Below are 27,103 nucleotides of genomic sequence, written 5' to 3' on the forward strand. Positions count from 1 at the left end.
CACTGCCCTTTCGCGACAGCCTAGAGGCAGAAAGAAGACACCTGACCGTGTGAGATTGCTATTTATTGACTACAGCCTCAGCGTTCAACACCATCAATGCCCTCAAAGCTCATCACTGAAGCTACAGGAACCTGGGACTAAACACGCTCCCTCTGCAGACGTGGATGTGTGGAGCAGGTTGAGAGCTTCAAGTTCCTTGGTGTCCACATCACCAACAAACTAACATGGTCCAAGCACACCAAGACAGTTGTGAAGAGGGCACAACAAAACTGGAGACTGAAAAGATTTGGCATGGGTCGTCAGATCCTCAAAAGGTTTTACAGCTGCACCATTGAGAGCATCCTGACGGGTTGGTATGGCAACTGCTCGGCCTCCAACCGCAAGGCACTACAAAGGGTAGTGCGTATGGCCCAGATCGTCACTGGGGCCAAGCTTCCTGCCATCTAGGACCTCTATACCAGGCGGTGTCAGAGGAAGGCCCTAAAAATTGTCAAAGACTCCAGCCACCCTAGTCATAGACTGTTCTCTCTGCTACCGCACGGCAAACTCTACCTACATGTACATAATTACCTCAATTACCTTGACACCAGTGCCCCTCGGACATTGACACATTGAGTCTGTACTGGTACCCACTGTATATAGCCCCGCTATTGTTATATACTGTTGCTTTTTAATTATTTGTTATTCTTATCTTGCTTTTTTAGGGATTTTCTTAAAACTGCATTGTTGGTTAAAGGCTTGGAAGTAAGCATTTCACAGTAAGGTCTACACCTGTTGTATTCCGCGCATGTGACAAATACGATTTGATTTGATTTACCTTTATTAAGGTATCTGTGACCAACAGATGCACGTCTCTATTCCTAGTCATGTGAAATCCATAGACGATTTCCTTATGAACTGTAACTGAGTAAAATCTTTGAAGTTGTTGCATGTTGTGTTTATACTTTTGTTTAGTATAGAATTAGTATTTGACACAACTTTGCAAAGCCAGCCACAATGTTAATATTAATATGAAATTAGATGAGAATACCTTTCAGACATTACATTATAATTTATTTTTGCCTTGGAAATTCATATTTTCTAACAGCTAAAATTATGTTTAGAAAGAAATACAGAACACCCATTAGCCTTCAAATGTGGTTTAAGGAATGAACTATTCTAATCTTTATTTCACTGTCTTTATATACTATCTGATCAAACAGACATAGGAGATAGGAATCATATGTCCAGTTTTTTCAGTTCTCACAAGCACTGCAAAACAACCAATAAAAACGCAGCTCTCGTTTTATGTAGGCTGCAGCCTATAAAAACGGCATCTTCCTCCTCGTTTTCAGTCTTCACACGAACCCCATGGCATGTCAGCTTTAACATGCTATTGAAGTTGGCTGGTTAAACTAATCTGAAAAAATAAAAGTAGGGACAATGCAACCCGAATCTTTATTGCTGGGTGCTGGAACTTCCATGGCCGTCACTTCGCATTGGAAATCGAATGAGATGCTCAACTGGTCTGTGGTTACCCAGGGAAACGCCACGGCGCTTGGTGATATGGAGATGCCTGGGAACTCGCGTTCGCATTATGGACAATTCTCTCCGTCTACCTCCGTGTTCTTGGCTGTGCTCATGACGCTTCTTGTCTTCGCCACTGTGCTAGGCAACGCGCTTGTAATACTAGCCTTTGCGGTGGAGAAAAGTTTGCGAACTCAAGGGAACTTTTTCTTTTTGAATTTGGCCATAGCCGATTTACTCGTTGGTGAGTGCGTAAATGTATTGTGTGAGCAAGTGCATTGTGTGCCATTGTTGTAAAGGTATACATACTGTTGTGCATGATTCATAAGCTACTGCTACCCATACATATTTTCTCTCTGTACTGTTCTATATTGCCAAAATATTTGAAACCGCGTTTCAAATGCTTGCTTAATAGTCGTGCGTAAAATGTGTGTTCCATCCCATCCGCAGGAGGTTTTTGTATTCCGGTTTATATCCCCTATGTCATTACCGGCGAGTGGAGACTCGGACGAGGTCTTTGCAAGATATGGCTGGTGGTGGACTATACTTTATGCACTGCATCAGTGTTCAACATCGTCCTGATCAGCTTCGACAGATTTATATCTGTCACACAAGCGGTGAGAAAACATTTACGCATGATTATCCTTTCCTGCAGCGGGTTTCATTTTCAACTGTCTGCTAGTGATATGGAAGTAATGAAATATCAAAAATTCTAATTGAAAGGTTTTCTTTAGTGCACCAAGAACCGTGTGTACACTCCATTTCAATAATGCCACCATTCCTTTCTTTCTGTATCAGGTGAGCTACAGGTGTCAGAAAGGTGTGACCCGGGAGGCTGTTCTGAAGATGATGAGTGTGTGGCTGGCTGCTTTCCTACTCTATGGGCCAGCGATCATTATCTGGGAGTACATTGCTGGTAGTAGCGTGGTGCCCGACAAAGAGTGCCACGCTGAGTTTTACTTCAACTGGTATTTCTTGATGACAGCATCCACTGTAGAGTTTTTCACCCCCTTTGTTACTGTCATGTACTTCAATATCAGCATCTACATCAACATCAGGAGGCGGAACCAGGTGAGAGATGAGCAGCCTGTCGAGGGGCCTGGGGACTGTGAGATGGAGGCCCTCAAAGCTGGAGTTCAGCATGTATTCTTCGTCAGACCAGTGGAAGGTGAAGCCCAAAGGATCCCAGACAATGCTGCCAGGTTAGGAGGTATTCTATCTACTGCTAAAGTGTCAGCAGTAACTGGGAACAGCAACCATGAGACAAGTAAGGATGGCACGATTCTGGACCTTCCTCCACTGCAAGTGGGCGATGTGGTCCAGCATTCCAGGAGGACGCGGTTCCAGTCAGCGGAGCACTCGTTCAGTAAACAGTGCAGCCGATCTGAAGTAGCTGCCAGTCGTTTTCGCCTCTCAAAGGACAAGAAGGTTGCCAAGTCCCTGGCAGTGATTGTGTGTGTGTTTGGCCTGTGCTGGGCTCCCTACACACTGTTAATGATCATCCGTGCAGCGTGCCATGCCCAATGTGTCCAGCACTACCTGTATGAAATCTCCTTCTGGCTACTGTGGGTCAACTCCTCCATCAACCCTGTCCTTTACCCGCTGTGTCATACCAGCTTCAGAAAGGCTTTCAGAAAACTGCTTTGTACCACCAAGATTAAAATTCAGCCACAGTATATGGAACAAATGTATTAAGCATGACCAAATTGCACTGACAACTATGGCCTTCTTCTGACAGTTTTTATTTATTTTTTAAAATCAGTTGTCTCATGATATCAGTGTAGGTGGACAAGTCGTATGAGTGTTGCACAACACTGGGTACAGATGGTCACCATGAATATTGTTTTGTATTTCTGTGTAGCATGTGGTTGTTTGCAGATCTTACACAGTATTAGTTATCGTTACAACAAATGTAATGTCTGTTTTCTGTTGAACAATAAATACATGCAGAAGCTCACCTCCAATATGTTTATTACCCTGGCATCTACCTTAGACTTCAGGCAACATTGTTCAAAACCTTTTTGCAAAAACACAACCTTTTGTACCACATACAGTATGTTAGCCTTTATATATGCAGCAAAGTGTCGCTAAATGGCAAAGAAAATGTTTTCAGCTGTGATTGTTATTCCTTTGACCACCGAGAGACTGTCTCCATTGAACAGTCACCTAGCGACGGATGAAATAAAACTGAATAACAGCCGTAGTCAGTAGATAGCGAATTGGACCTCATTTGTTAAGCATGAGTCACAACACAACCTTGACCACCCACACCAAACTAAATAGTAGAAAACACCGAAAGTGTTTCTAAAAATATAACCTTGTTTGTCTTTCATGAAAGGATGACCATTCTGTAAACAAATGTCAATCCATTCACTAACGTGTTGTTTCTCCCCTCATTTGCACTTCAGTGCACCAACTCAGTATTAATTCAAAACCAGAGGCTAGATACCTGCAGCATAACAGAAGAAGTACACCAAGTTATAGACATGTAGGGTTAATATCAATTTGTTTATTTGTGCAAACGACATGATATTGATATTTATTCTATTTTTGCTGATTTACAAGTAGCTCATACATACAATAGATAGGGTTCAGAATCCAGAAGACAACGAGATGAATAGAACCCACCCCCAGTAGAGATCTTTTAATCGATGTGGACATCTAAGAAATTAAAGGTTAGCTGCCACTTTAGTAGCGCCAGTGACAAAGGGGTATCATACACATCCGTTCCTCCTACCACTCATTGAGATATCCAGAGCAGGTCTATGCAAAAGCATGCACCAACACACGCCGTTTAACTCTCTACAAATGGCTGCCAACCACAGAAGTAAGGCCGCAACCAAAAAAAAAGAAGAGCTCAAGCTAAATGAGTGAAGCCGTTGAGGAGAGAGGAGGGCAAAGGAAAATCTACAGCCGACTGCCCAGGTGTTAGTCTGTGGAGGAGAAGGGGTTGTTGGGTCACAGCGTTAGGTCAATGGGATAACTCTCCCCCAGTACGACCTAGTAATGACGCGACATAAAAGCAGGCAATTTCTTTCTTTTGCATGACCATGAAATCATGATGACGTACAGACAGAGGAGATGAGTAGGGTTCAAAGTTTAAACATGAGCTTCCACTGGCTATATCATCGCCTTCTGAGGGTGACGACGGACAACAGAAATGGTCAAATATGATGGAATGACAACACGCAGGAAGTGCAAGGCAAACTGCAGCCTGTACACCATGTATTCTCAAAAGCAACACCTGTAAATGCAACACCTTATGCTAAAAATGGTAACATGAAATAAAGTGAGAGGAGAAAAGGATAGAAAGAAAGAGAGAGAGATGGAAGGCAGGTGTTGTTGGTGGGGTTGGCATTTTTCCCAATGGATGGAATACCCTGGTGTGAGTGTGTCTGTGTGTGTTAATATATATAGATATTTTTAAGTGTAGTGAGCCCTACAGCACCAGGCCCTCATAAGCAGGCCCCTCGGCCTCCGGCGACTCTCTCTGCAGACGCAGGTGCTCCAGTGTGTTGTGGAAGTGTTTGTTGATCTGCTCCGTCTCCTCGCTGGCCTCCAGGTTTGGCAGGTCCTCTCGGATCTTCTGGATCAGCTGGTTCAGAACCTGGACCGTCACCTACAGGGGATCAAGACATCTCATGATTTCAAATAATCATTTCAAATAGGTTGAAATTAGTGAGAGAAAAAAAAGTATGTATTACCTACTGTAGATATGCAGAAATATACTCAGTTATAAGACAAAAGTTATATAATGATTTAGGGGGGGGAAATGATGTCAGTGTCTCAAATTGTCCTGACTATGGAGCCCCTGTTCTCAGTCCCTGGAGGCCTAGTACCCTCTCTAGCTGTTAAGAAGAACCCCCTGTAAGACACCCCGTCTGTCTGGGGAGAGTGGGTAGGTGAGCTGTAGCCTCCTGTCCTTCCCTCCTTGCTGCGCTGGTAAATAACCACCAAAGAGTGGGTGTCCCCTTGGTGTCCTAGCAAGTCCCAACACTGTTCCAATAAACTCAGAACACGGGAGATTGGATGGCTTCACTCCAGGCAGCTCAATGTGACCGTCTGCACTTGAAGTGCGTCGAAAAGACGTCAGGATTTCATAATGCAGGCCTGGTTCTGAAAAAGCATGTCAGTGGTAGTATAGACGTGGTAGTATAGACGAGGAGGACAAAAGAAAAGCGCACATACCGCATCATTCTCTCTTTCGTAGAAACAGACGTATCTGTTCAGGATCTCAATGAAGAGCTGCACTTGCAGTGATGGGTCCATGCACTGGTTGGCGATTTTCAGGGCCTTCTTTAAGCACTCCATCACCCTCTTCCCGTCAAGAATCTGAGGACAAAGACGGTGGTGTAAAACTCTTCTACCACACATTCACACACACGCCACCTGTGATGAAGAGGAAGTTGAAACTCTGAATATAAATATAGAACAAAGAGAACGTCTTACTGCATTCCCTGCGCTTCAATACTCTGATTATGTGTCATTATACGCAAGGAACCTTAGAATTACCACCCTGCTTGTCATTTTCTTATTTTTTTTCTTTACATCTCATCAGAGCAGAAGACAAAGCAAGGCAATCAATCTCAATACTTGGTTACTAGACTGTTACTGCCTGTCCTGTTACTATGGTGACACCATCTTTAGAACTGCACTGTATTTTACACAATAATTATATATTTCTCCTCTTTCTGATCACAACCCCCACCTCCTCTCCATTCTTTTCAGTGTTGCGTCCGGACCAGAAGAGGTGTGCACAGATGCTGACGGCCCGACACTGGTCTGGCTTCTTGAGCAGTTTGGAGGCAGCGAGCGCACACTGCGTCCTCAGAGGCTCGTGGTTCTCCTCGCTGAAGCATTTTGTTCTCTCAAACGTGCCGATGATCAGCGTGATGGCTGCTAGCTGAGCCTTGGAGTCGCTGATCTCATCCTCATACAGGGAGAAGGCCTGTGAGGGGGGGGGGCAGTCATCAGTGTTGTGTTTCAGATATAGAACAATTCCCGACTGTGAAATCAGTGGATCAATGCTGCCAACACAGGGCACAAGTAAACCTAAGGCGAAGAGGGGCAGTGACCTCCTTCCTCCAATATTTAACACTCAACCCATTTTGTCCCTTGTACCTGTGACATAAACTCGTAGGCCACAGTCTCGTGGTTCTCGAAGCCAATCTCTCCTGCGGCCAGCGCCCCCTGTAGGAAGAGTCTGAGGGGCAGCTCAGCCAGCTCAGCCTTGATCAGAGCACTGATGGTTTGGTGGGCAAACGAGAAGATCTTCTGGCACTTCTTCTCCCATTTATCATCCTGTGGGACGTGTTCAACAAAGAGAAACAGTTAAAATCCACCTTCCTGTTTATCATAAATCATCCTCTTCATAACTTCGTAAAAAATATATATATATATATATATATATGTATACTGAACAAAAATATAAAACGCAACAATTACAAAGATTTTACTGAGTTACAGTTCATAGAAGGAAATCAGTCAATTTAAATAAATGAGGCCCTAATCTATGGATTTCACATGACTGGGCAGGGGGAGCATCCATTGGTAGGCCTGGGAGGCTTGGGAGCCAGGTCCACCCACTGGGGAGCCAGGCCCAGCCAATCAGAATGAGTTTTTCCCCACAAAAAGGCTATATTACAGACAGAAATACTCCTCAGCATCCCCCCTCCCCAACGATCCCACAGGTGAAGAAGCCGGATGGGGAGGTCCTGGGCTGGCGTGGTAACACATGGTCTGCGGTTGTGAGGCCAGTTGGATGTACTGCCAAATTCTCTAAAACATTGGGGGCATCGCGGCGGCAGCGTAGCCTAGTGGTTAGAGTGTTGGACTAGTAACCGAAAGGTTGTAAGTTCGAAGCCCCGAGCTGACAAGGTACAAATCTGTCGTTCTGCCCCTGAACAAGGCAGTTAACCCACTGTTCCTAGGCCGTCATTGAAAATAAGAATTTGTTCTTAACTGACTTGCCTAGTTAAATAAAGGTAAATAATAGTAGAGAAATTAACATTCAATTATCTAGCAACAGCTCTGTTGGACATTCCTGCAGTCAGCATGCCAATTGCACGCTCCCTCAAAACATCTATGGCATTGTGTGACAAAACTGCACATTTTAGAGTGACCTTTTATTGTAATGATCACGCTGTTTAATCAACTTCTTTATATCTCACACCTGTCAGGTGGATGGATTATCTTGGCAAAGGAGAAATTATCACTAACAGGGACGTAAACAAATTTGTGCAAATTTGTGCACACTTGAGAGACAAACTTTTTGTGTGTTTGGAACATTTCTGGGATCTTCCATTTCAGCTCATGAAAAATGGGACCAACGCTTTACACGTTGGGTTTATATTGTTGTTCAGTATAGTTACGGTAACGGTTACGTGACGTACTGATGAAGAGTTCTCTTTGTAGCGGAAGGCCAGCTGATAGGCAGCAAACACCAGCGGTGGAAGAGTGTAGCGAATCCTCTGGTTGCCCCCAGCACCAAAGTGCTTCCTGGCTGTATTCAGGATCTGAAGAACATGACGGAGCCCTCCATTAACATATGCCATGAAACACATCTCCTGAAAACACATTGATACTGTGACAGAATTCAACTGTATGGGAAGCAAAGCTTACCAGATACTGTTGGTCGGGGTCATCGGAAAGCAGCAGATGAATGAAGCGACCCACAAGGCTCTGCTCCTCAGCAAAGTCCTCTGGGTCTGGGTCTTCAGCGGGCTGGTCTGGCTGGTCCTGGATCAGTGTCGACACCAGGGTCAGGATGGCATCCACCTTGAGGGAGAGAGAAAGTGTTGCTTCAGCAGTGAGATATTTACAGTGCTTTCAGAAAGTATTCACACACCTTGACTTTTTCCACATATTGTTGTTACAGCCTGAAATAAAAAGTGATAAAATTGAGATTGTGTCACAATACCCCATAATGTAAAGTGTACTTTTGTTTTTAGATTAAAAAAAAAAAAAAAAGTTGAACTGTCTTGAGTCAATAAGTATTCAACTCCTTTGTTATGTCAAGACTGAGTTAGTACAGGAGGAAAACTGTGCTTAACAAGTGACATAAGTTCCATGGACTGAAAGTTTTTTAAAAAAGCAGACACTGAATATCCCTTTGAGCAGAGTGAAGTTATCAATTACATTTGGATAGTGTATCAATGCACCCAGTCACTACAAAGATACAGGCGTCCTTTCTAACTCAGTTGCCGGAAAATAAGGAAACCGCTCAGGGATTTCACCATGAGACCAATGGTGACTTTAAAACAGTTAGTTTAATTGCTGTGATAGGAGAAAACTGAGGATGGATCAACAACATTGTAGTTACTCCAGAATACTAATCTATATGACAGAGTGAAAAGAAGGAAGCCTGTACAGAATACAAATATTCCAAAACATGCATTCTGTTTGCAATAAGGCACTAAAGTAATCCTGCTAAAAATGTGGCAAAGAAATGCACTTTTAGTCCTGAATACAAAGCGTTATGTTTGTGGCAAATGCAACACAACACATCACTGAGTACCATTCTTCACATTTTCAAGCATGGTGGAGGCTGCATCATGTTATGGGTATGCTTGTCATCAGAACGAACGGACTAGGAAGTTATTTAGGATTTTTTTTAAATAACATAATAGAGCCAAGCACAGGCAAAATCCTAGAGGATAATCTGGTTCAGTCTGACAGACACTGGGAGAAAAATTCACCTTTAGGAAAATAACCTAAAAACCCATGGCCAAATCTACACTGGAGTTGCTTACCAAGAAGAGTGGCCTAGTTACAGTTTTGCCAAATTGGTTCGAAACTCTATGGCAAGACTTGAAAATGACTGTCTAGCAATGATCAACAACCAACTTGACAGAGCTTGAAGAACTGTAAAATTAATTTATATAAAAATGGTTTTATATATATATATATATATATATATATATATAAATAAATAAATAAATAAATGGCAAATACGGTTAAATCCAGGTATGCAAAGCTCTTAGATACTTTCCCCAAAACGCTCACAGCTGTAATCGCTGCCAAAGGTGATTCTAAAATGTATTGACTCAGGGGGTTGAATACTTACGTAATCAAGAAATGAGTGTTTAATTTTTCTTTTACAAATTTCACCTTTACACATTGACATTACAGAGTATTGTGTGGACTGTTGACAAAATACCATTAAATAAATAAATCCCACTTTGTAACATACCAAAATGTGTAAAAAGGGGTGTAAATACTTTGAAGGCACTGTATCATCAATAAGCTTTCTTGAGCAGACTGGAAAGGGCTAATAGCGGCAACAAAAATCGACAGACTGCAAGTATATTGTAATAGAATAGAAGTTATATCGTGGTCAAAAAGGTATGGGGGTGAAGATAGTTATATAAGTTAGAGGGGGAAAGGCTTTTAAAAAAGGCCTCTTATGGCATTACTGGGAAATCAATGTTCTCCTGGAGTTCCACTAAGAGCTCTCTTAGAAAAGACTGGTGCTCTGAATCATTGTTCACACTGACCTTTTCCAACTTGAAAAGTTAGAAAAGGTTATTATGACTTTATAACAGCCAATATCTTGAAGAGAATTGATGAAAATAAGTAGCCAGACTGCATGGAAGTATACAATACAAAGAGCCTTTTGTTCATGCTTACCTAAACAAAGTAAGGTGAAAAGAGCCCAACAACAAGAAAACGTATGAGAAAGAACACAGCTCAATGTGCAAGAATATAAGTAAGTAGCACATGTCATTATGTGTTTGTGTGTACAATACCGGTCAAAAGTTTGGACACACCTACTCAATCAAGGTTTTTTTTTTTTTGTATTCTTTTCTACATTGTAGAATAATAGTGAATACATCAAAACTATGAAATAACACATATGGAATCATGTAGCAAACAAAGAAAGTGTTAAACAAATAGAAAAATATACTTAGATGAGATTCTTCAAAGTAGCCACCCTTTGCCTTGACAGCTTTGCACACTCTTGGCATTTTCTCAACCAGCTTCATGAGGTTCTTACTTGGAATGCATTTCAATTAACAGGTGTGCCTTGTTAAAAGTTAAGAAGGAAAGAAATTCCACAAATTAATGCATTTGAGCCAATCAGTAGTGTTGTGACAAGGTAGGGGTGATATACAGAAGAAGATAGGGCTATTTGGTAAAAGTTCAGAGGAGACTGCGTGAATCAGGCCTCATGGTCGAATTGCTGAAAATAAACCACTACTAAAGCACACCAATAAGAAGAAGAGACTTACTTGGGCCAAGAAACACAAGCAATGGACATTAGACCGGTGGAAATCTGTCTATGGGCTGATGAGTCCAAATTTGAGATTTTTGGTTCCAACGGCCGTGTTTTTGAGAGACGCAGAGTAGGTGAACGGATTATCTCCGCATGTGTGGTTCCCACCGTGAAGCATGGAGGTGGTGGTGTGATGCTGCTTTGCTGGTGATGCTGTCAGTGATTTATTTAGAATTTAAGGCACACTTCACCAGCATGGCTACCACAGCATTCTGCAGTGATACGCCATCCTATCTGGTTTGCGCTTAGTGGGACTATCATTTGTTTTTCAACAGGACAATGACCCAACACACACCTCCTGGCTGCGTAAGGGCTATTTGACCAAGAAGGAGAGTGATGGAGTGCTGCATCAGATGATCTGGCCCCCACAATCACCTAACCTCAACCCAATTAAGATGGTTTGGGATGAGTTGGACCGCAGAGTGAAGGAAAAGCAGCCAACAAGTGCTCAGCATAAGTGGGAACTCCTTGTTGGACTGTTGGAAAAGCATTCCTCATGAAGCTGGTTGAGAGAATGCCAAAATTATGCAAAGCTGTCATCAAGGCAAAGAGTGGCTACTTTGAAGAATCTCAAATATAAAATATATTTTGATTCGTTTTATACTTTTTTTCATTACTACATTGTTCCATTTGTTATTTCATAGCTGATGTCTTCACGATTATTCTACAATGTAGAAAATAGTAAAAATAAAGAAAAACCCTGGAATGAGTAGGTGTGTCCAAACGTTTGACTGGTACTGTATGTGTGCATGTGCGTTGGTGTGTGTGTACTGACCTGCTCCTGGGATATAATGGTGGTGTTGTAGTCCAGAGTGTTGCTCAGAACGTAACAGCTCATGCTTTTGCGGGACTCATAATCAAAGTACTCGAAGAGTGGAGGGAAGTGCTTGAGCTGCAGAACAGTCAGAATGTTGTTGTAGGTGTCCACTGGGATCTTCAGCAGCCTAGTCAACTCTTTCGAGACCGCGCTACTGGTTGCAATGCTTTGAAAGGGGGGAGACAATAGAGTTGAGAATGAAAATACTGAAGTAGCTACAGCCGTTTCCTTTGTCAGCTATTTATGAAAATTGGGAAATAGCTCAGTGCTTTCTGTGGTGGTGGGGCAAGCCAGCAGAAAATAGGAGCATTGCGCCGTGATTGGCTCAGTGTTCTGTCACTCATGGGGACACTACATAATCGCCAAGTTTAATTCCTTAGTAAGGGTAGACATCCAAAATGTCAGACCTTTGGGTCTTGCCATAGAGTTATATTACAAGTGCCCTTCCAAGAAGGCTCAAGGTCATTGGCCACAGATAAAATGACGTCAAATGACGTTATATGTACTGTAGCTTTGATTGGACTGATCATGTCAACATCTTACTTCAAAGTATTTGCTAGCAGTCATCATGAATCAAGTCGACAATCTACTGGCAAATCATTTTTAATCCTTGTCATATGAGTAGAAATAATGAAGATAAATTATAGATAGAATGTATCGGTGCTCATCAGCCATAAAGTTGGAAATCGCAAATTCAACAATGAGTGGTTTGTAAGGAATCAGTGGCTAACTGCAAGCATTGCAAAGCAACCACTAGCCTGCTATTCAATGGCGTGGCTGTGTGTTTTTTTCCCCCCCCGAGTTCGCACCCCAGGTAAAGGGAGGGTTTGGCCGGCAGGGATGTTCTTGTCCCATCGTGCTCTAGTGACTCCTGTGGCGGGTCGGGCGCATGCACGCAGACACGGTTGCCAGGTGTACGGTGTTTCCTCCGACACATTGGTGTGACTGGCTTCCGAGTTAAGCGGGCATTGTGTCAAGAAGCAGTGCGGCTTGGTTGGGTTGTGTTTCGGGGGACGCACGGCTCTCGACCTTCGCCTCTCCAGAGTGCGTACGGGAGTTGCAGTGATGAGACAAGACTGTAACTACCAATTAGATAGCACGAAATTGGGGAGAAAAGGGGCAATTTTCTTTTAAACAAAAAAGCCAGGTGTAGCAGTGGTAAGGTGTTGGGACAGCTTGATGTAGGCGCTAACAGTTTGTGGGCACCGTTTGTCACCGTTATAGCGCAATTCATGTATTGTTTAGTGGCTTCACATATTTTTTTTTTTGCCCCACCAAGATTCACATGCTAAAATCGCCACTGTGCAAGATACTACATAATAGGTAGAAATGTGAAAGCTTTAGTACTTCCAAAAAGCCTCGGACTCATAGGAGTAGGCTATAGTAAACTAATCAGGAGTCGCATTAGAGTTCAGAAATCTGCATTTTCAAAACGCAGACCATGAACAAAAAAATAAATCACAGGTGATTTATATTGAAAGTCAACAGTCATTTTTTGCTTCAATAGAGTGATCAGGGGTGTGCAACTATTGTTTTCCTTCACAGATACTACATTAGTGCAACATATTTGGCAGAAAATAGCTTCATTTTCATCAGACAACAGAAGTGGAACACTATTTGGTGTAAAAAAGCAAGGTATTTTTTGCAAAAACCATGCATGGCCATCACATATCTAATGTTTATCGTAGAAAAGTAGGCTACACTGAGAAAGGTCCAGTTGAAGTCAGAGGTTTACATACAACTTATCCAAATACATTTAAACACAGTTTCACAATTCCTGACATTTAATCCTAGTAAAAATTCCCTGTCTTAGGTCAGTTAGGATCACCACTTTATTTTAAGAACGTTAAATGTCAAAATAATAGTAGAGAGAATTATTTATTTCACCTTTTATTTCTTTCATCACATTCCCAGTGGGTCAGAAGTTTACATACACTCAATTAGTATTTGGTAGCATTGCCTTTAAATTATTTAACTTGGGTCAAATGTTTCAGGTAGCCTTCCACAAGCTTCCCACAATAAGTTGGGTGAATTTTGGCCCATTCCTCCTGACAAAGCTGGAGTAACTGAGTCAGGTTTGAAGGCCTCCTTGCTCGCACACACTTTTTCAGTTCTGCCCACACATTTTCTATAGGATTGAGATCAGGGCTTTGTGACGGCCACTCCAATACCTTGACTTTGTTGTCCTTAAGCCATTTTACCACCATTTTGGAAGTATGCGTGAGGTCATTGTACATTTGGAAGACCCATTTGCGACCAAGCTTTCACTTCCTTACTGATGTCTTGAGTTGCTTCAATACATCCACACAATTTTCCTTCCTCATGCCATCTATTTTGTGAAGTGCACCAGTCCCTCCTGCAGCAAAGCACCCCCACAACATGATGCTGCCACCCTCGTGCTTTTCGGTGAGGATGGTGTTCTTCGGCTTGCAGGCCTCCCCCTTTTTCCTCCAAACATAACGATGATCATTATGGCCAAACAGTTCTATTTTTGTTTCATCAGACCAGAGGACATTTTTCCAAAAAGTACGATCTTTATCCCCATGTGCAGTTGAAAACCATAGTCTGGATTTCTTTATGGCGGTTTTGGAGCAGTGGCTTCTTCCTTGCTTTTTGCTTTACTGTGGATATAGATACATTTGTACCTGTTCTGCCAACATCTTCACAAGGTCCTTTGCTGTTGTTCTGTGATTGATTTGCACTTTTCGCACCAAAGTACGTTCATCTCTAGGAGACAGAACGCGTCTCCTTCCTGAGCGGTATGACGGCTGCGTGGTCACATGGTGTTGTTCATACTTGCGTACTATTGTTTGTACAGTCGAACGTGGTACCTTCAGGCGTTTGGAAATTGCTCCCAAGGATGAGCCAGACTTCTGGAGGTCTACAATTCTTTTTCTGAGGTCTTGCCTGATTTCTTTTGATTTTCCCATGATGTCACCTCCAATTGACTCAAATGATGTCAATTAGCCTATCAGAAGCTTCTAAAGCCATGACATTTTCTGGAATTTTCCAAGCTGATTAAAGGCACAGTCAACTTAGTGTATGTAAACTTCTGACCCACTGGAATTGTGATACAGTGAATTCTAAGTGAAATAATCTGTCTGTAAACAATTGTTGAAAAATGTACTTGTGTCATGCACAACGTAGATGTCTTAACCGACTTACCACAACTATAGTTTGTTAACAAGAAATTTGTGGAGTGATTGAAAAACGAGTTTCAATGACTCAAGCCTAAGTGTATGTAAACTTCTGACTTCAACTGTAGCTACACATCAGTCAGAGCCCTGTCTGCTGCCAGAATGCCCATTCATGAATAGTCAAAGTGGAGAAGTGCAACTAACATACAAAATTAGTCTGATGACGAGCTGAAATTACAATAAGTAGCATTTTAGATCTGCGTTTATAAAACGCAGCAAGATAAAACGCATAAGAAATCTTTTTTTTCCTGCGTTACGCAAACCCTGCTAATATAATTTCATTTTAATTTCCATTAACGTATATCTTTGGTCTGATGAATTCCTCTACCAAACAAAGGAGAAGCAGAACTATCCTGATGATCAACTATGTAACACTGAGACAGGGACATGGTAGTGCTCTTACTGCTCCAGGTTGAGCTTATTGAAGATCTCCACTGTGCTCTCCAACACCTTGTCCACATAGTCCACCCGGTCAGGGTAGCACTTCATTGCCAGGTTGATGAGGGACACCTGTAGTGAGACCACATCCTCCGAAGGCATGTCCTGGCGGGACTGGAGGGAAAACATGAAATACAAAATATGTAATAACATATAATGTAGCCTACTTCAGTTTAATTACTTAAACTTAAGCATATATCAAGGTCATGAGATTGAGTCAATGAGAGAAAAACTAGATCTCAATTTTGTGCCTGAATTTGTCAATGGAGCGAGAGATATCAATATCTGCAGGGGAATTTCTAACGACCAAATCAATGGGAAAATGAACTGCCAAGAGAGGAAAAAGAATTATAGAATAAAACCTTTCTCCATCGCTTGCCTGTATAACTGTGGCTACTTGTTGGGAGAAAATATCAAACAATTTGATTTCAGCAGGGATTCCAGGTCCATCTTCTCGGTGAGCAAACAAAGCCAGTCTAAAACAGAGAAGATAAATCACGTCAGTGGGTTTCAATACAATACCAAGGAAATTGGAAAATTGCAATCATGTGTGTAGTGTACTGCTTGAACTGAAATCATATGTAGCAGAGTTTACATCACCTGTCAATGAGAGCGATGATGATGTTTTTGACATTGACGTGCTGATGCAGGTCGGCACAGGAACGAAGGAATAGGTTCAGTGTCTGAAGGTGGAACTCATCAGGGAAAACCTGTTATAGAAGAGGAGAGCCAGGCCATATGTGATGAATCAGTAATAGTTCCTGCGTATGCATTTCCTACTACAGACCTTGACACAATGACAAACTGGAAACAGTAGTTACCTGAATGATGCACTCCATGAGATATTCTTGAGCCAGGGAATCTCTGCAGTTTACCACCTGTTCTAGGACACCGGACAGCACAATCTGGGGAGAGAAATAACCCAAATACAATGTAACACAATGGGCATCCTCTCTAGATATAAGGGACTTAAGTATTTGTTTATTTTCTGCACGTTGTAACACATATTCAACGTAATATTTTATCCAATGCTGCATCCCTCTTTGCCAAACATAATTTCTAAGGTAAAGTAGATATAATAGCAGAAATAAAACATCAAGAGGTGCTCAGGGTTAACCTGTTGGGGACCCTTTTGAGATAGGATCCCGTTAACGGGATTGCTTGACAAGATAGCATGGCGCGAAATTCAAAACAGCAAAAATCGAATAATTTCAATTTCTCAAATATACGACTATTTTACACCATTTTAAAGATACACTTCTCCTTGATGTAACCACGTTGTCCGATTTCAAAAAGGCTTTACAGCGAAAGCAAAACATTAGATTATGTTAGGAGACTACATAGACAAAAATAATCACACAGCCATTTTCCAAGCAAGCATATATGTCAATAAAACCCAAAACACAGCTAAATGCAGCACTAACCTTTGATGATCTTCATCAGATGACACTCCTAGGACATTGTTATACAATACATGTATGTTTTGTTCGATAAAGTTCATATTTATATCCAAAAACAGCATTTTACATTGGCGCGTGACGTTCAGAAAATGTTTAGCCTCCAGAACTACCGGTGAATGAGCACAAATATTACAGAGATACTCATCATAAACGTTGTCAAAATACATAATTATTTTAAGAATTATAGATAGCGTTTGCATCCAGGAGTAGTCTGAGTCAGATTTTAAAATAGCTTTACGGAGAAAGCACATTTTTCAATATTCTGAGTACATAGCTCAGCCATCACGGCTAGCTATTCAGACACCCGCCAAGTTCGGGGCAACATAAATTCAGAATTAGTATTAGAAATATTGTATTACCTTTGCTGATCTTCGTCAGAATGCACTCCCAGGACTGCTACTTCCACAATAAATGTTGTTTTTGTTCCAAATAATCCATATTTATGTCCAAATACCTCCGTTTTGTTTGTGCGTTTAGAGCACTATCCAAAGGAATAACGCGCGAGAGCGGAACCAGAGACGAAAAGTCAAAATGTTCCATTACCGTACTTAGAAGCATGTCAAACGCTGTTTAAAATCAATCTTTATGGTATTTTTCTCGTAAGAAAAGCGATAATATTCCAACCGGACAATAGCGTATTAATTTCAGAAGAAAAATAAGGAAAGGCGCACTCACGTGACCATGCATTTCCAATCCCTTTGTCCTCCAGCAGTCCACTCAGTAACTGAGCTCCTATATTCTGCCCGGTTACTGGATACGTATGAAACAACTTTCGGAGGGCTTTTGACAGCCAATGGAAGCCTTAGGAAGTGCAACGTGACCCCTAAGTATTTGTAGTTTCTCTAGGGATTCAAAAGTAGAACTACAGTTCTCAGACCTTACACTTCCTGGTTGAAATTTTCTCAGGTTTTTGCCTGCCATATGAGTTCTGTTATACTCACAGACACCATTCAAACAGTTTTAGAAACTTCAGAGTGGTTTCTATCCAAATCTACTAATAATGTGCATATTCTATTTCCTGGGCAAGAGTAGTAACCAGTTTAAATTGGGTACGTTTTTCATCCGGCCGTGAAAATACTGCCCCCTAGCCCCAAGAGTTAAGAACCCCTCTTGGAGCTTGACAAGGATCATCTTCTCGTCTCCACGCCCTCAGATAGACAAACGACAAAGGCTAAACCCTACATATTTCTACAGGTGCTCTTTATTCTAGAACAGTACATGATGTGTTCCTATGCTCCTCTGCATGGCATGATTCTCTCAATTCAAGTACATGAATTCATTTCCAAGCCAATATCTGAAAAGTGGCAAATAAAAAAGCATACTGATTCATAGTAACTACACAGTCTTCAAGTCAGTTTCAGATGAATCATACATTAGCATTCAGATTAATGTCAAGTGTTCCATTGTACATGCAAATGTGCAGCTCTAGACATCGCTATATATAGGCAGACATGTAAACACAAACCTGTTTATACTTTTCCACGTTGACCCCCTCCAGCTGGCTGAGTCGAACCAGGTTGGTCCCAACCAGGATGCGCAGCTCCTGCCTCTCCTTCTCCCTCTTCTCCCTGTCTCGGCTGTGGCCCTGGTGCTGCATGCGCACCCACAGCTTATTCATCTCAGCAAAATTCAGCAGCACAAAGTCAATGGAGTCGTTAATGTCTCCCGTCATCGCATCCTCCCCCCTGGAAAGACAGAGACGAGGACCAAAGGTTCTGCCTCGTTAACTGGAGTAAGATATATCAAAAGGAAGTTTATCAAAAGGAAGCCTTTTCATTAAATCAATAACTCTACGGTCACATTTAAACCTTCTGGGATGATTGCTAAACAATGAGCTCAAATCTCTTTCAATCAGAGGACGGACACAACGTAATGAGAAGGTCTGATTAACACACTGAGGCCTGGATTGCGAGTGGGAATCGGTCGATGAGAATGAGTGAGGGGCAGCTCAGGGGGGGGAGCCCAGTGAGGAGAGACAGAGAATCTCAATTGCGTCCTCTTTTTCCTCACCTCCTTCTCAAAACCCATTGGATGAGAAAACCAGAGGTCCCTCCCTCCAAAGGGTTTTGTGAAGGTGGCGAGGCGAGAGGACGCAAGGGTTATGCAATTGAGATTCTCCCTATGTTCTTACTCTAGCTGCTCCCCGTCGTCAGGCAAGATGTTGCGGGTGCACTGCAGCAGGTAGTTTCTGAGGAACAGGCCTCTCAGCGGGTGCTGCACCCCCCGACACATCTCCACCAGGTCCTTCAGGATGTCCTTACGCGACTGAGGGAAGGAGCGGACATACACCACCCCCACAGTGATCAGCAGGTAACTGGGAGAGAGGAGAGGGGGGGGGGTCATTACTTGTTCTGTTTCCTATACCTCTAGGGTCAAGCTCCTTCATCTGGTTCGCACCGCCTAAAGAGGGCATTGTTGTCACATGATTGATCACATGTACAAGTAGGCTAGTCCAAGAGAACATGTGCAGCTTTCCATTTACACTTATTCACCATCTGAAACGATCATTAGGATGCTTGAGTACTCACAGTCTGGGGATGATGTTCCCTGCATATTGTACCAGCTCATAGAGGTCAGCCACCTTCCTGCCTTTGGCAAACTCATCTGTCAGGTACACCTCCAGGTAGTGGAGCTCATCAGAGATAGCCATGTCTGCACTCAGAATTAGGGACTCATAGCACAATTGTAAACAACACCAAACATGGACTTGCCTAGAACAGTCAAATGATCTGGAGAATGAGGAGTGCATTTTTTTTTTAAATGTCTAGGCCAGAGATCCATAGGTTGCAGCAGGTAAAGGATACAGAGTTCATAGTAGCTCTTTGGCGATAACATGGAGGTCCTGAGTTCACCCAGCATGTTAGATGCATGTTTCAATGCATCCATCAGCTTGTTCTTGTCCTACAGATGGAAGTGTCAATCAAACAAGTCAAGTAACAAGTCAATTAGTATACAGTACAGTTAGTTTAATATCTGAAACACTGCTCCACAATATGCTGTAATGTAACTTGTGGCTCGGAAACACTGTCTCTCTCATACACTGATGAGGGTCAGAGAACACAATACATATTTGCTATATTGTTAACAGAAAAGAGAAGGAAATCAAAAGGGACCCGCACAGGAGGAAATAGGCAGATCTTACCAAGCAACGCTTCATCTGAAATGACTGGACCTTGACAGCCTGCACAGCTTCATCAAGTAGCTTTTCCTGCTCGTCCTGGGGTGACTGCTGTGTGGTAGGCTGAAAGACAGCACACAGAAGCTCAGAGGAATGCCATGCATGTTACTCTGACATACTCCACCATTATAGCTACAGTGGTTCACAGTTACAGGGAGCTGAGACATGACATTGATTCAGATGCTCAGTAAACTGGCTATGCCCACAGAAAAATAATTAAATTATTGGTGGTACTGTACTGGCCAACATAAACATCGAGTTAGCTAATTCATAGTTATCCTAATGTCAGCCCTCTGGATGGCCTAAGATTAGAAATGGTGAAGAAAATGTCACATGCCTCATCAAGAGTGTAATAGGTGTAGACTGCAAGCTAGCACTGAGTCACCGGACTATCATCAAGTGGTTAGCTACTGATTCGTATGCACTGTTCACACTAACCATGTTCATTTCTAGCATCACCAGAATGAATGATCAATGACTGACAGCTGTTGGCGAACCTTCGTTATTGAACTAGATAGCTAACGTTAGTTGTGGTGGCCAGGTTTGTATATTTGGACCTCTCTGTCACGGATAACCAATCGAGTTTAGCTAGTTAGTTACATATACTAAGTTATATCGATATTCTCTTTGATCATTACTAGCTACGTTAGTTAGCTAGATAGCTAACTAGCTAACGCGTCTAGACATTTCATGAAAATACTAGCTAACAAACTGCACTCCTTTGACTTTGTGAAATTCGTGTCTTAAAAGTAAGAGATTAAACAAATCGACCATAAGAGTTGCTAGACATTAATGAATCGGGTCGATTCTTCAAAAAAATGAAATAGGTTGACAGTTAGCCTACAGCCTTAGCCAACTACTAGCTAGCAGGTAGCTATCTGGCTTTTAACTAGGCCGTAGCTAACTAGCACCACCCACAATTTGAGTCTGTTTTCGAGTCTCAGTCTCAGCCATACAGCAATAACAAAAAAACAATACCGAAAATGAATGACTCACATAGGAGGTTAGGATGGATAATAATCACAAGTGTAAAGTGTAGCTATTCTTGCATTTTCACTTACCATGATTATCAAGTTTGTATCAGCAAACTGGTAGCTAACCCTGAAATCGTTTCCCAGTCATGTGACTGCTACCGATCCACCAGCTACCCAGTTTCGACAAGTTACCACAGATACAAAGTCAAAATTGTCTATGTCGTAAAAAAATTATGAAAACAACAATTTTCTTTTTGGTCTTAATTTAAAGATAGGGTTAGGCATTGACTGTGGTTGAGGTTAGGATTAGGTTTATAATCAGCTTTTAAGAAGATAAATTGTATACATGGGCGTGGTTTATGACTTTGTGGCTTTAATAACTAGTGAAGACCCCGCTTCCCTTTCCACAGAATCGCACGCATTGGCTGAGCCGAAAACAAAGTGTGGGAATACGTCTCCCATTGGCTAAATTACTGCCTGTAGTAGTGTTAGCGCAAATATTTAGACAACGGAGATCCAATTACTACAATGTGATATAAGCAAATATATTATGAGTAGAACATTTGACGCTGAATTCCTTTCGTAAATAAATATGCTGTTGTTATTTTCAGCAACAAGTACGCAAACAGGCGTCGATGGCTGGTAGGGGTGGTGGTGTCTGCCAATTTTGCTGCGAAAGGCATGTTTTTGTGTGATAATTCGACTGGAGAAGTTAACTTTTTATTCTGTCGTTGGCAGTCACGAACATTAGTTAGTTATCGGTAATGGAAAAGTACATGTTTACTAAACTTGTATCTAAAATGGGTATAACCTCTGCAAGAGTTTTACGGTGGGTCTGTAAAACGATTATATTATCTAGCTAGTATACTTGAGACAGGATCATAGTTCAATCAACATGTACCATTGATTTTAGGTAGCTAGTTAACCTGCTTGCCAACAACTGTTATTATCCAGCTGCTTGATAACCCGCTTGATATAGTTTCCTAAACTCTGCATCTACATAACAGCCAAGCAGATGAGTACGTGCGGTTATCCCTGGTTAAATGTACAGGACGGGTACAAGTAAAGCAGTAATTTGCCTAGAACTGGCAGCAACATCAATTAAGTTACCCCTGGACAAAGTACGTTTTTTTATATTAGTTTTGATGACAAGGCATCTCACCTGTTAATCAAATAACCAAATGCCCTGGTGTTGCTCAGGTAACGTGCCCTATGAAAACTGGCTGTGTGTTATTTCTTCAAGAATATGACGTCAAATTATCCGTGTTGAACAAGAAGCCGTATCAAAGCACTCTGAAGGCCTTAGAATGAATGCACGCTTGGCCTCGAGTCTCACCTAGGACTCGAAGACCTTGCTGTTCAGTTTGGGTGCATGGATGCAATCAAAGTAGCCACCCAAATACTAGAACGGTGAGAACTTGAAGAGTAGCCTACTCTGGCCAACACAACTATTCTTCAAATATTTAGTAAACTACTATTTTCAGCAAGTCTTCTTTCCTGAACAAGACACTGTCCCAAATATCATACATTTGTCAATGCAAATATGTTAATTTAATAAGATTAATCCATGTTTGTGTTCCAGGTATGAAGTGAGCCTTCCTGCTGCTCAGCAAAAAAGATGTGGACCTGTCAAAACCACTCTTCACTACAGCTGCTTTGAACTCTGCATGCAAGTGAGGGTTATGGTATTTCTGTTACTGTTTCTCCATAAACCATTCAACCTGATTATTAATTAAACCTAATCACTATCCCCATGGACATCTCTCCAGATGCTTGAAGATCAAAGTGGACAGGAAGCTGTTAGCGTCATCTGGTGCTAAAAAGGGAATCTTGACAGGCTGTGCACCCAGCTCCAGAAACTGGGACAGGACATCTGCTGTCAAATGATAAAGGGGTTTGACTAACATATGGTGGGAAATGGGTGAAAGCCCAGGAAGGGCCTTTGGATTTAAAAATCTACTTCCGAGCATTAACGCTCTGTTAACTAACAATACCTTTTTTGTGTGACATACGCTTCAGAAAGCTGGGGTTTGAATTATTGTGGCCTTTTTCATAGTGGCCATTTGTACTTTTGCCCCTGGTGTGGATTTTTACTTTCCTGGGTGAAAAGAGAATCTAGGTCATTCTTCTCTCTCATTGTTGTCGTGGTTACTGCCTGGTGGGAGAGAATGGATGTTCTATTTTAGGACTGAAAACTTCAGTGAGTTGGTCTCCCAATCAGGGATGTCTCGATCGCGGCATACAACATGCCTATTACAAGCAATCTCAGAATGTCGAGGCTGAAATCAGTTTCTGCTGGCAGTAGGTAGAGTGAGTTCATGTATGGTCCTCTCTCTCTCAGGTATGGTCTTTAATTATCTCTTGATTTTTTTCCTCAATAGAAGAAGCCGCTCCACTGAAGAATCCAGTTAAAAGGCACAGAAAAGACAAACCCTCATAGAAAGTATAGAACAAAAAGAGGAAGGTAAGTGTGACCAAATAATAACCATACCAAATTCCTGATTATGTCTTTAGAAAAGTGTAACTCTTAATCTTTGCTGTATTGTGGGGTTAAAATAGTGTTAGAGGGAATATTTTGTGCTGTCTATCAAGGCCTTTTCCTCCTCCCTTTCAGAGGAAGACCTGCCGACGTCTCAAAAGCAGCAGAAATAGGACTCTGAGGAGTGCGCTGCACAAGATTACGAAGAATGGAAGCGAAGAATCTTGGAAAATGCCCTTAAAGCCAATGCATAAAAGTTAATTTGATAGTCATCTCAGCCATAAAGTGGAAATGTTTTCACAACCTTGGGCTTGTGATCAGTGAAAATGCTGTCTACAGTGCTGAGTAGTGAGGCTGGAGCTCTTGTTTTCTTTGCATGTGAACTCTAATGAGCAGATAGACGTCTAGTAATGAAGCACATATGAGCTTGCTTCTGATTTGAGAAAGTTTCCTGAAAGGTGTTTTTATTAGTGTTTATTTTTTTGATCATGGTTTATTGTTTCAACCATGGTTATTTTATGCTATAAGCCTTATCCTTGTAAGCAAGCATGATATGTTTGTATTCCATACAGTACTTTGACATTTCTGCCCCTCAGTGGCAGTGTATGAGACTTACTTTAAGAGAATTGAGCTGTGCTGTTGCTGGTCAATGTGTTGGATTTGTACAGTTTTAAGATTAACATTCTGTGGCGTTTTGGCGTTCACAATTTATGGTGGATGACAGACAGTCTTAACAGTTGGCATTAGCAACGTTTTTTATTTAGACCACAGTGAGTACCACAGTATGAGTTAGAAATGGTTCTTATAGTTTTTGTCACCATTCATTTTTTCCATCTGGAATTTTAGAACTACTTCCTAAGTTTTGATAACCACACATCTCTCGAACAAGGTGACTTTTATCAATTATTAGCATTTTGAATGAGTAAATTGTGGCGAATATATTGATGACTCACATCCGAGAGAATTACACAGCTATCAAAACGTCACACCTACATCTAACACACAATTTAATTAGAATTGTCATTCAAGTGGCACAGCGGTCTAAAGCGCTGCATCTCCGTGCTAGAGGTGTCACTACAGACACCCTGGTTTGATTTCAGGCTGTATCACAACCGTCCGTGATTGGGAGTCCCATAGGGCGGTGCATAATTGGCCCAGCATCATCCGGGTTAGGGTTTGGCCGTCAATGTAAATAAGAATTTGTTCATAACTGACTTGCCTAGTTAAATAAATAAAAAAATCACAATGTGAAAAATGAATGGCGGAAAAACCATTGGAAGCATTTGTGTTTATGGGTGTTATGGCGATTCCACTGTGCCAGACTATTGACAATAGTATAAGTCTGGCCATTTGTGGCTTCACTTATTTTAATAAATTAACATTTATAGTCATTGAGTTATTTGGTGAGTTCAAGTGGAGGTGGGGACACTGTCACAAAATAATGCTATATGGGAACACCATACTGTCAGTCAGGTTGTGTAGCATGCAAGCAAGTAGCCCATTCAAAGCCTTCATAGAAGGAAAGATTGACAAGACAAGGTCATCTGTGTGATTGTAACAATTCACTTACCATATTAAATAAACCAAAAATGAAAGCCTTGTGAATAATGTCGTTGTGATTTCAACGTGATGTACATTCAACAAAGCAGTTCAAACATATGTCGGTAAGAGTTGTCATTAAATAAACAATTACACCTAAGTAGTAGGCTACCTGCTTGAAGCGCACCGTGAGCCCAGGGTAGTTTAGTAATCACTAACAGGAAGACCGCACAAAGTTGTGCACCGTACAGTATAAAAAGTGATTAGAATACTACAGTACACTTCATTGTCCATCATTGCAATTTGCATACCAATGCCAGACACTGTTGCAGATCACGTCCTGTTCTGTTGCCTCAGTCCAACTAGCATTAATGGCAGAAATGCCTGCCATGGAGGTACAACTACTCAGTCTTTGACAGTCTTCTCACTGCTATACAGTGTTTATGGGATGATTCTGGCGAAACCTCTTCAGCCTGTTGGCTGCAGCAACCACATAGAAGTGTTTCTGCAAGGAAGTAGAATAACTGAATTTAGATCACTTTCCTATAAAAAAAATATTATTCAGACAATTCACTGTAACACAGATGCAATGTGTAGACCTATGATGGGATGCATGGGAACATGTGTAACAGGCTTCAGTCCTCACCTTCCACTGTTTATGAGCGGCCAGGTAGCGCTGGAGCTTGACTTGGGACTTGAGCCGCACCTGGTGTAATTTGGCTTTATCCTCCAGATTGTTCAGCCAGGCATGCTTCATGCAGCCAGTTGCACTGAGTCGACTGCTACAATACAGACCCAGGATAGGAGTATCAATACACACAGGTCTACGGACAAAATGGACATTCATCAAGAGAATTGGTTGACTATAATTTTACACGATGACATACAACTCCCGAAACTTGACAACTTCCAAAACTGTATTAATCCTTTCTGTTTATAAACTGTGTTTTCAATGCCGCTGCCATTATGGGGTGAAAACATTCTCTGTAACCCATGCCTCATCTAATGCTGGTAGCCTATCATGAAATAGCTTCTGCTAACAGCAGAGATGTACCCATTCCCTGGGAAGAAAAGTAGCCTACAGAGGGAGGCTAATGATGAGCCCACCATGATCCTCTTCCCCATGGCTGATAGTGGGTGTTGGGGTGAATAACACACGACTGAGTGCCCCGATTAGGAATGACCAGATCATTAACGGTGACACAGCACAGAAAGAACAACAAGGTGGCTGTTGCCATCTGCCATCCGGGCTGTCGTTGTTTCCTGCCAGCTGACCACTCAGTGAACAGTCCAGTGTGGGAGCACACACACACACACAACTCACTCAGGCCCTAGCAGTGTAGTTTGCATTTAAATGTGACTCAAATGTGCTACTTTCTATTGACCTTCTATATCCTGTTTATTCAACTCATTTGGATTTCATGGCACATGTTCAAATAACCCATTTAGACAAATGGCAAAATTAACCATCAACAGTCCGATTGTGATTCAGTGGCAATGAGGTGCATTCAGCTGGAATATTCATGCCTTACATAAACAATAGATTTTTCATTTTACTAAATGAGATGGTGCTACGGCCATGATTGAGCAGGGAGGACAAAGAAGGGAAAACAATATAAACTCAGCAAAAAAATAAACGTCCCTTTTTCAGGACCCTGTCCTTCAAAGATAATTCGTAAAAATCCAAATAACTTCATAGATCTTCATTGTAAAGGGTTTAAACACTGTTTCCCATGCTTGTTCACTGAACCTTCGCCTCTCCTGAGTCTGTACAGGAGTTGCAGCGAAGGGACAAGACTGTAACTACCAATTTGAGTACCATGAAATTGGGGAGGGAGAAATAAAAGAGCCAACACTCCCACTCCTCTGCCCAACATATGTATACATGATGCATTGGGAAGATGCAGTTCAGACATTGTTTTCTAATTTGCAAGACGTCTCACATTCTACATTCTATAGTTCTACATCATTTATACATCGGCCAGGCATCAACATTTTATTCTGATGTCTCGGTGACGTCTTCCCAATCTGCAAACGCTCTCCACCCTACATATTCCCAACACATTTTGATATGTTGGCCAAAGGTGTTTGTGTTTACTGGGAAGGGAGGTTTTTATAGCAACAGCACAAAAAAGCTTGGGATATATTGTATACTGGCAGTGACAATGTCCCCGAACAGTATGGTTACAATGAGTTGATAGTGACTACCAACCCGACCAATGCTAGTTACCACATGGCTTG

General features: G+C 41.8%; 3 protein-coding genes and 1 long non-coding RNA gene across 10 annotated transcripts in view; 2 read left to right on the top strand and 2 right to left on the bottom strand.

The window, feature by feature from the left end:
• The first annotated feature begins 1,197 nt into the window (after positions 1-1,197).
• LOC106587300 (histamine H3 receptor-like) lies at positions 1,198-3,401 on the top strand. The gene is made up of 3 exons (XM_014175559.3): positions 1,198-1,750; positions 1,957-2,123; positions 2,305-3,401. The coding sequence occupies exons 1-3, from the start codon at positions 1,423-1,425 to the stop codon at positions 3,199-3,201; spliced, it is 1,392 nt and encodes a 463-aa protein (XP_014031034.1). The 5' UTR covers positions 1,198-1,422; the 3' UTR covers positions 3,202-3,401.
• A 594-nt stretch (positions 3,402-3,995) lies between these two features.
• Positions 3,996-21,197, bottom strand: LOC106587298 (vacuolar protein sorting-associated protein 35). 3 transcript variants are annotated; one of them, XM_014175555.2, is made up of 17 exons: positions 20,932-21,197; positions 19,835-19,933; positions 19,497-19,593; positions 19,221-19,344; positions 18,824-19,006; positions 18,158-18,377; positions 16,054-16,137; positions 15,833-15,942; positions 15,612-15,708; positions 15,198-15,346; positions 11,556-11,763; positions 8,128-8,283; positions 7,899-8,021; positions 6,628-6,807; positions 6,215-6,454; positions 5,695-5,838; positions 3,996-5,125 (listed from the first exon to the last, which is right to left on the bottom strand). In XM_014175555.2, the coding sequence occupies exons 1-17, from the start codon at positions 20,932-20,934 to the stop codon at positions 4,946-4,948; spliced, it is 2,397 nt and encodes a 798-aa protein (XP_014031030.1). In that variant the 5' UTR covers positions 20,935-21,197; the 3' UTR covers positions 3,996-4,945. The 3 variants fall into 3 exon arrangements, with proteins under 3 accessions (XP_014031030.1, XP_014031031.1, XP_014031032.1); XM_014175556.3 differs by having other exon boundaries at positions 19,835-19,921; positions 20,932-21,184; XM_014175557.3 differs by having other exon boundaries at positions 19,835-19,918; positions 20,932-21,182.
• Position 21,198: 1 nt separating this feature from the next.
• Positions 21,199-24,921, top strand: LOC106587301 (uncharacterized). Of its 4 annotated transcripts, none has more exons than XR_001324407.3 (5): positions 21,199-21,965; positions 22,088-22,254; positions 22,427-22,517; positions 22,614-23,308; positions 23,459-24,921. It is a non-coding gene; the product is annotated as an uncharacterized LOC106587301 (long non-coding RNA). The 4 variants fall into 4 exon arrangements; XR_006762265.2 differs by having other exon boundaries at positions 21,199-21,673; positions 21,852-22,254; XR_001324404.3 differs by having other exon boundaries at positions 21,199-22,254.
• LOC106587297 (myosin light chain kinase 3) overlaps positions 24,869-27,103 on the bottom strand; it is a 33,220-nt gene continuing 30,985 nt past the window's right edge. For both annotated transcript variants that reach the window (XM_014175553.3, XM_014175552.3), the window contains exons 12-13: positions 25,509-25,644; positions 24,869-25,367 (exon numbers count right to left, since the gene is read on the bottom strand). In XM_014175553.3, the coding sequence (XP_014031028.1) occupies positions 25,293-25,367; positions 25,509-25,644 (211 nt within the window). In that variant the 3' untranslated portion in view covers positions 24,869-25,292. The remainder of the gene's footprint in view (positions 25,368-25,508; positions 25,645-27,103) is intronic.

The sequence above is a fragment of the Salmo salar genome, chromosome 26 (genome assembly GCF_965601325.2).
Source record: "Salmo salar chromosome 26, fSalSal1, whole genome shotgun sequence".
NCBI classification, from domain to species: domain Eukaryota; kingdom Metazoa; phylum Chordata; class Actinopteri; order Salmoniformes; family Salmonidae; genus Salmo; species Salmo salar.